This window comes from Oncorhynchus kisutch, linkage group LG12 (assembly GCF_002021735.2).
Source record: "Oncorhynchus kisutch isolate 150728-3 linkage group LG12, Okis_V2, whole genome shotgun sequence".
NCBI lineage: Eukaryota > Metazoa > Chordata > Actinopteri > Salmoniformes > Salmonidae > Oncorhynchus > Oncorhynchus kisutch.
Window position 1 is genome coordinate 26,186,682 of NC_034185.2, and position 9,605 is coordinate 26,196,286.

Sequence of the window (9,605 nt, forward strand, 5' to 3'; positions counted from 1 at the left end):
CTGTTTTGCTCGATCCGCTCAGTTTCCCACCAGTAAACTGATAGAAAGTGTAGAACCGGCTCACCTGATTTTACACTGTGATTTGACTATTACATGTTCAATGTTCCTTTAGAAATAAATACTTTAAAAAGTTATAGTTTCACCATATTAAAAGGAGAGTTCAGCTCACGTAACAGGGTTGACCTTAAAATGAGGAACAGGTTGTTGTTTTTGGACCGTAAAATGACTAATAACAGGAAATAAATAATAACGTTTAGAAATGACTTTACCATGATGGTGAAAACATTTTGGGGTTAAGTGGGTTCAAATCTTCCTAGCAGTCACAGAGGGTACACTGAGACACATCAAAATGCTGAATTATGGCACTTTGTCTTTATTCATATAACAAATCTGATTTATTAGAATTTCCACGTGGTCTATAGCACTTTGTTTAATATAACAGGCTTTTAAAATGCAACATTTGTGCACAAATATTGACTTAAAATATCAAAAGGGTTGGCATTTTGTGAAACGACCCACTTACATTCTCAACAGGAACGTGTTGCAGCATTCAAACGACAAAGAAAATAACCTTGTACAAGAAAACAGAGAAGGCGCAACACGTCAGTCTCCTGAACTCTCCCTGTCAACTGCAATGCCATGTCAGTCCCCGTCGCCCTGGTTATGAATCATACTCAGACTCCTCCACTGTACCTTGACATTTCCAAGCTGACGATCAATACTATCGATTGTGAAAAGGCCCTGAGCAGTGAAGGACTATAGGAAAAGGTCTGCGGCACACAGGTGGAAGGGATTCCATCCTTACAGCCTATTAGTATTAGTCTTGGAGGTACTCTGGCTCAAACAACCTTCAGCTCTACAAGTGGCTGTGTCTCACCCCAAGTCCTGGAAACAGTCTGGAGCCTCAACGGCGAGGACATTCAGAGATAAATCACGTAGTTAGAACTTGGAACTGAGAGGGCCAACAATGACACTCCAAATTCCATTGCAGTCCACTGGGGCTTTAGGACTGACTGATTTTCCATCCCCACTCCCCAGACAGACTTAACTATTAATAGAAACAAGCTAATAACACTACGTAGCTATAAATAGTCATGATTCATTACGGAGGGCTTTCCATCAAGGTAATCTTATCACAGAAACTTGAATTGATTCTGGCCCGGGTCCACAAACAGAAACTACGCTTCACTCGTCGTGGCCAACAAGGGTCAAGCATTTTGAGGGCGAGGCAAATCAGGAAGAAAAACAGACAGGGAAACATCCAGGTTCTGTTGGGCTGATTTCATCCTGGTAGATCAGTCAGCAGAAGCAGAGGTACTGAATGGTGTCTCCTTGTCAGGCTGGTGTTAAGGTTCAGCATGGCTCATTATATAGAGGGAAATGGAATGGTGATGCTTATACTGGTTGTCATGGCAGCACATGTATGTTTTATGCATATTGACGTCCCTCAAGTCATGTGATCCCACTCTCCGTAGGGAAGACCATTAAACAAGTTAACATTCTCAAGACTGCAGGCCCAGACGGATTACCAGTACGTGTACTCAGAACATGCGCTGACCAGCTTGCAAGTGTCTTCGCTGACATTTTCAACCTCTCCCTGACCCAGTTGGTAATACCTACAGGTTTCAAGCAGACCACCATGTGCCCAAGAATGCCAAGGTAACCTGTGTAAATGACTATCGCCCCATAGCAATCACATCTGTAGCCATGAAATGCTTTGAATGGCTCACATCAACACCATCATCCCAGACACCCTGGACCCACTCTAATTCACATAACCCCGCCAACAGATCCACAGACGACACAACCTTTTTTGCACTCCAGACTTCCCTTTCCCACCTGGACAAAAGGAGCACCTACGTGAGATTGCTGTTCACCGACTACAGCTCAGCGTTCAACACCATAAACTAAGGACCCTGGGATTAAACACCTCCCTGTGCAACTGGATCCTGGACTTCCTGACTGGCCGCCCCCAGGTGGTAAGGTGGTAACACTTCCGCCACGCTGACCCTCAACACGGGGGGCCCCTCATGGGTGCGTGCTTAGTTTGCCGACAACATGAAAGTGGTAGGCCTGATCACCGATGAGACAGCCTACAGGGAGGAGGTCAGAGACCTGGCATTGCAGTGCCAGTACAACAACCTCTCGTTCAACATCAGAAAGCCACAGGAGTTTATCGTGGATTAGAGGAAACGGAGGGCCCGAGGACGCCTCCATTCACATCGACCGGGCTGTAGAGAAGCGGGTCAAGAACTGCAAGTTCCTTGGTGTCCACATCACTAAGGACCTGTCATGGTCCAAAACACACCAACACAGTCATGAAGAGGGCACGACAACGCCTCTTCCCCCATCAGGAGGCTGAAAAGATTTGGCATGGGCCCTCAGATGCTCAATTTTCAATGACGGCCTAGAAACAGTGGGTTAACTGCCTGTTCAGGGGCAGAACGACAGATTTGTACCTTGTTAGCTCGGGGATTTGAACTTGCAACCTTCCGGTTACTAGTCCAATGCTCTAACCACTAGGCTACCCTGCCGCCCCAATTGACTGGCTGCATCACCACCTGGTATGTCAACTGCTTAGAATCTGACCGCAAGGCGCTACAGAGGGTAGAGCATATGGCCCAGTACATTGCCCTTCTTTTTGTTGCACTGGCTCTCTCTTGCACTGGCTCTCTCTTGCACTGGCTCTCTCTTGCACTGGCTCTCTCTTGCACTGGCTCTCTCTTGCACTGGCTCTCTCTTGCACTGGCTCTCTCTTGCACTGGCTCTCTCTTGCACTGGCTCTCTCTTGCACTGGCTCTCTCTTGCACTGGCTCTCTCTTGCACTGGCTCTCTCTTGCACTGGCTCTCTCTTGCACAGGCTCTCTTACTCTCACACATACTAAAGTGACACTCCCACATACACACACACACTACAAACGCTCACACACACACACACACACACAAAAATGCATGCATATTGAAGCCACACACACACACGCACGCACGCACGCACACACACACACACACACACACACACGGTGCTCCAGCTCTGTTTATTAGCTATCCTGATTACCTAGTCACTTTTACCTCTACATAATACCTCAATTACCTAATACCCCAGCATATTGACTGGGTACTGCTTGTATATAGCCTCATTACTTTGTGTTCATATTTTGTGTTACTATATCCTTTTCTATTTGCTAATTGTCTTACTTTTTAACTCTTAATTGTTGGGAAAGTGCAAGCAAGCATTTCACGGTAAAGTCCACACCTGTTGTATCCAACGCATGTGACTGGGATGGGTGATAGATCACCTTTAGCCTGCCGCTGTACTGGAGGAATGGCTTCTGTATGCATCTGTCACACAGCATAAGGCTCAAAGAAGCGGGGTGGTCAACCAGCTAATGTCTCTCCTCAGACTGACGCAGGCTGGGGTATGGGGCTGGGTTGGGGCAAGGATGGAGCTGGGGTTAGGGCAGGGTAAGAGGATGGAGTGGGGGTTGGGACAGGGGCAGGGACTGTTGACTGGGGAAGAGGCAGGGGCTGGGACTGGGACTGTTGACTGGGGCTGGGATTGTTGACTGGGGCAGAAAGACCGGTCTAGTGCAGTTCCTCTGGTTTGTTCACATGACCTCAGCTCCAGACACAAAAGCACTGAGGGGCCCACACACACCACAACAGGACCAAGAGTTCTGGATGAGAAAGCCTGAGGAAGTATGTCCATATTCAGCGGTAAAGCAGAGGGACTGGACTCTTTCTTTAGTCTTCATTATTTTCATCTCACAAACAACAAGAAGTTTGTCAGTTCATGTACAAGGGGGAGCAGAGGTCAAGGTCTATAATCGGTGTTGCCACTCAGACGCTGTCCTCAGATGCTGAGATTCAGAGAGCCATTCCCTAATGGACAGCAGATAGAACTTCAGACAAGTCATATGGCTCTGTGGACATCCCTTAGGACTCCTCAGCCACATATCAAAACCACTGCCTGCCAAGATGGTGATCAGAAGAATTTATAGCAAGAGCTACAAAACAGTGGACGACCACTGATCTGACCTTTAGCTGGGAACTGGATGACATTAACAGGCCTGACAGGCCGAGCCCGGGTAATGGTGGTTTATGAGGACAGTGTGGGGTACGAGGACAGCCCGAGAGACATGATACCCATCAGCAGACCAGATAAATGGAGAAAATGGCTGCCAGGCATCCACAGAGTGGAGTGCAGTAGGTCAGAGAGATATTTGCTATGTTTGTTTGCCAAGGACAAATTGCCCTCAATAAGACATTTATTTAATTTATTCATTTACATTTTAGTCATTTAGCAGACGCTCTGCAATCGCCATGCGCTACCAACTGAGCCACACGGGACCGCGTGGAGAATCAATATGTTCTGAATTCCTTATTTCGTTACGATGGGGACCAAAGCGCAACAACACACAAATACAGCACCAAGAACACAATCATACAGTACAATACAATACAAGATCTGTGATTGGAAGCATGGACCAGGAGGAAAAACAAGGTCAATGTGACCTTTACAATTTCATCACCTTGAATCACACTTTTCCTCAGATGGGTTGCCAAATGAGAACAAACTAGGCCTGAGTGAAAATAGCAGGGGGGACATTGTGCAACTCTCTCCCCCATAGATAAGAAGAGAGTGGTTTGACCTTACCTTGCCATCCTGCTCCTCAAACACGGACTGGTCCACGTTGCAGGCAAATAGGGAGGTGGGTAGGTCGTTGAAGTCGGTGATCTGATGGAAGCTGTCACCCAGCGTGGAAACTCCCACAGTGCTTTGCAGCACCAGCAGCTCCTCTCCTCCCAGTAGGTAGACCCGCTGGTAGAACGTGGCTTTTCTCAGGTTGGAAAATAAATGATCCCCCTTCATGGCTAGAGACAGAGAGAGAGAGAGAGAGAGAGAGAGAGAGAGAGAGAGAGAGAGAGAGAGAGAGAGAGAGAGAGAGAGAGAGAGAGAGAGAGAGGGAGAGTGAGATGAGGGTGAGCTCAGTCCAACTGCTGTGATGAATCCTTGCAGAGAGTAATGGTGGCTTCAAGGGTGGAGGAAGTGGACAGTCAAACTGTTCTTTGTACCAGTTCAATTGGAAGACTAACTGACCACTGATGTTACTGAATAATGGAGCTCAAATTCAGTCCGTTAAATACACACAACTAGGCCTGCACTGTTGGTTTGCATCTCTAGCTCATGTCCTAGAATAACAAATGTGTTCTGAGATTAACCTTCCAGGCTGTTTTACTATGACATCATCTTGGTTATGAACCCCTGTACCTCCACCTCTCCCTCCCTCCCTCTCTTACCCATCTATATTTTCCCATATATCTAAAGTGCACCTAGCATGATTCAGATGAAATGGTGATCTGATTAATCAGACTGGTTATAGAGTCTTTTTACACTCTCTCTGCTCTCACAACTACTGATGCCTTCTAAAACACTCAACAGGAAAGTAAAAGAACAACACTGAGAGACAGACAGGCAGACAGAGAGAGAGACAGGCAGTCAGAAAGAGAGAGATAGAGAGAAAGAGAGAGAGAGTCGGAGCGAGAGCGAATAGAGAAAGAGAGTGTTTACCTCTCTAAACCCCAGCCAACAGATGTTAATCTCTGGCCCAGGTCAGTAATATTCTGGCAAAAGATTAGGTGATGGGTTTAGGATGGGTGCTCCCACAGAGGTGTAATGGGGGGAAGGAATGGGGATGGAAGGAGGAGAGATGGAGAGGAGTGGAGGAGAGGGATATGGTAGAAAAGAGGAGAGGATGATTGGAGGGTGTGTGGGTAGAGTAGAGGATGGAGAGAGGTGGAGTAGGGGAGTAGAACAGAGATACAATTGGAGAGAGGAAGGGAGGGAGGTGGAGGTGAGAAGGAGATAGGGAGAAGTGGAGGAACAAGGGTCTTGTTTCCCGTCATTAATACACCCCGACATGTCCAGTCCACCGGCAAGCCAGCACTGTCACCACATGGTTATTTTAGGATCAATAGCCCATCACCTGTCACACACACACACACACACACACACACACACACACACACACACACACACACACACACACACACACACACAAAAGGCTATAGATAGTGGCTGTCTGGATCATTCCTGGCCTGTGTAAACGCTGCTATAAATAGCTGCAGAACTAATGAAATGCACAGATCGCTGGGGCACCTGATTAAATTGAAGTGTTCCAGACCAGTAGGGCCTCATTTCATTTCAATATCAGAAGCGTGCCCTGTGGTCTAAGACAAGGCTGTTAGTGAGCCCAAAACAAGAGCACGCGCACACACACACACACACACATACAGAAGCTCTTGCACACACACACTCACGGACGCTAGCTCTCGACTCGCACGCAAACACACGGATGCTCTCTCTCTCGGACACACACGGATGCGCTCTCTTTCGCTCACACACAGCCATTGGTCTCTGCTGTCTGTCTCTGCTGAAGGGATGTGTGTCTGTGTTTGACAGTCAGAGTGGAACAGGCCTAGAGAATAGAATGAATCAGACACAGTATTCCATTCATGCGTTCAGAACTGTGAGTCAGCCTTTGATGTGCTGTCTGTCTGTCTGTCAGTCAGTCAGTCTGTCACCTGTATGCTTGTTTACTCATCATTTCAGATGAAATATGACTGATTCAGATTCAATATATTAAGCACTGTAGTTTTCAAATAACCTGAATGATAAACAAGGCTTAATGTAAATTATCTCGTTATCAATGCAACCAATGGACCACAATCAATTGACCATCGAATTACTGTTCTCCAAACGAACTAATGCTAACTAAGCGGCAAGGAACATTCGACAAACCACGAGGTAAATGGTTAAAATCATTAGGCATTATTGATTGGCCCATTGTAGAATATTTCAATTGTCACTAGTTCCATTTCACTGACCTCATGGCTGGATGGTAAACACATGCTTATCAGAGCACCGACAGAGATATGGATGATAGTGGAGGTGATGTAGCCAGCATCACATGGCTTGACAAGGATAACCTTTAGCTCAGAAACCCACCTGATGAATGAGGTCACTAACGTACCATCATATCAATGTGCAACAACAACAACAAAAACATGTAGGATTCAATAGTTCATATTATCTATAATAAAGTGCAGTGCGATATTGATTACTGAATGTTATGACCGTATGCGACGCAAACACTGAAAAGGCATGCTTTATATCACAGTATTACAAAATCCAACCAGTTACTGACTGTCTATGCAACAGTTAGATCAGGAATGTCTCATCCACACCGCACAGGAAAGCAACAATATGAGGCAAACATCCTCGTTCAGACTTTCAATGAGTCATATCTGCAGAGGTTTAACCAAGAGCAACCTGTTGATGTCAGAGGGGAAAATGTCTGGAGGGCCCGCGCTTTTGCTGTCAGAATACCACAACGTTCTCGTGGGAAAGAGAGAAACACCCGAACACTGCGCTTGACATGAGTAGCATTCCAGCACCTCACATTTTCTATGGCTTGAGCTCCTGTTCCTCTTACAGAATATTAGTTCAAAAGTATCGTGGAGCTCCTGCACCTTAATATAAACAGCCCCGCACCCAAAACGAGTACCGGCATCTATTTCGGTCCAAGTCAAGCACTGCCGAATCATACCTGACAGCCATCTCAGGTCGGATTACTAATAGGCTACATGTACTTTTCATGGAGGCTGTTGAATATTGAATAATAATAATAATAATTCAAGATTAATAGACAAGTAGTCTATAGACAAATAGACAAGTATTCTTAAACCTTACTTTCAATTGCAGCAGTATTCGCCAATAAATCCATTCTGCTTGCAATGTTACAAAAGACTCAATGGTGACTGTCTATCATGTTTAAAGAAGGTGAGTGCATTGACAGCTGGTATTTCGGTCTCAGAACGGTCAATGTCACTAAAGCATCCTAGGGGTTACATTGGGGGAGTGGAGTAACATCACGTCTAAATTGCCAAGCAACATAAACTAAACAGATTTATACATATGAAAAATAATATAGCATAGCATACGTTATCCTCAAAGCAGCCAATTGTGCAGGTCAACACAGTTGCATCGCTAACAAAATCCCAAATGTAGGCTAACCTCTATTCAAACTCGTTCTCTCGCAAGTTAGAGCACTTTCTCACCCGCTGACTTTACCCTATCCACACCCCATAGCTTCAATGCAACGCAAGCGACACTTTGCATCACTGTCAATTTTCCACAGAAACGCGATCTGCGAAACCGGAGTCGCCATCGCTTCTCTCTACCTGTATGTGCAGTGTGTATCGGTCGGACTGGCGTGTCTTCAGCGTTGCCTCTACCTCCTAACTCTTCTTCGTGAATCAACCTTGCATTCCAGCTGCGAGCCGATATTATCCTGACGTTTTTGCAGACAGCTTGACTCACCAATGACTGGCCTGCTGCATCCAAATTATATTTGTGTTACCCAGTAATGAAATACAGCTATCACCACAGGGGGCATTATTTGACCAATAGTCTAGGCTACTCCGGAGCGGAGGGTCTAAAAAAATAACTACAAATGAACGTCAGCGCTTTCTTTCGCGCGCACTTGCAGGCTGGTGTGGTGTTTGCTGGCTTCATGTAGAATCAAATCAAACATGTCTGATGACATTTACTGCGGCCATAGGCCACGCAAATAATGTGCAGTCGATATTTGACAATCAGATGCCAGTGCAAGAAACGTATTTGTTTCGGTAAGCTAATGATTGATGTCATTCATAGGTGGCAGTTTGGGATATTTTAGCCCTTTGAACTCTGAGCATGTTTGTTTATTGAACACTGAAATCTGAAACAGCTGCCATGCATGTGTTATAGGCCTATAGGTAATGATTCATCACCATTTTGAAATGCACAACCAGACTGTCACTGCGTTTGATGACAGGCTATCAATCATTTATTTAAAAAATCTAATTATTAAACATGGTTGGTCACATTTTTTAAATTATATTTCTCCAGGAAAAGTCCCTTGAGGTTAGACATCTATTTTGCCAGACACACTCAAGTGTGTGTCCAGTGCCTAACTTTCTAATCTAATCACCCTCTATCTTCACTCAATGTTTTCAATAGGACCATTTCATTAGGCAGGCATCTTTCCTCTTGTAAACAAGTCTAAACCTGTGACCTGGCAGATACATAACCATTACAATAGACCACTGTCCACTAATGGCCATTACTGGTGATCTCAGGGGCCGATCGATGGAAGCCCTTTGTAGGCCTACTATAATTACATCAATAAACACACGCACATTTCAGAATAGCTTCAGCATTTAAGAGTAGTCTGGGCCTGAATTTATTTTTTATTTATCTGCTATTTTACCAGGTAAGATGACTGAGAACACATTCTCATTTGCAGCAACGACCTGGTGAATACTTACAGGGGAGAGGTGGGGGATGAATGAGCCAATTGTAAACTGGGGATTATTCGGTGACCGTGATGGTTTGAGGGCCAGATTGGGAATTTTAGCCAGGAGACCGGGGTTAACAACCCTACTCTTACAATAAGTGCCATGGGATGTTTAATGACCTAAGAGATTCAAAACACCTGTTTAACGTCCCATCCGAAAGACGGCACCTTACACAGGGCAGTGTCCCCAATCACTGACCTGGGGCA

The 9,605-nt window shown here is 45.5% G+C and overlaps 1 protein-coding gene across 2 annotated transcripts in view; it reads right to left on the reverse strand.

Moving 5' to 3' along the window:
• Positions 1-8,561, reverse strand: part of LOC109900784 (calcipressin-2) — a 119,919-nt gene extending 111,358 nt beyond the window's left edge. The window contains exons 1-2 of one of the 2 annotated variants that reach the window (XM_031837240.1): positions 8,242-8,561; positions 4,655-4,872 (exon numbers count right to left, since the gene is read on the reverse strand). In XM_031837240.1, coding sequence (XP_031693100.1) covers positions 4,655-4,662 — 8 coding nt within the window. In that variant the 5' untranslated portion in view covers positions 4,663-4,872; positions 8,242-8,561. The remainder of the gene's footprint in view (positions 1-4,654; positions 4,873-8,241) is intronic. The other variant, XM_020496600.2, reaches the window with a different exon arrangement.
• Between the last annotated feature and the right edge of the window lie 1,044 nt (positions 8,562-9,605).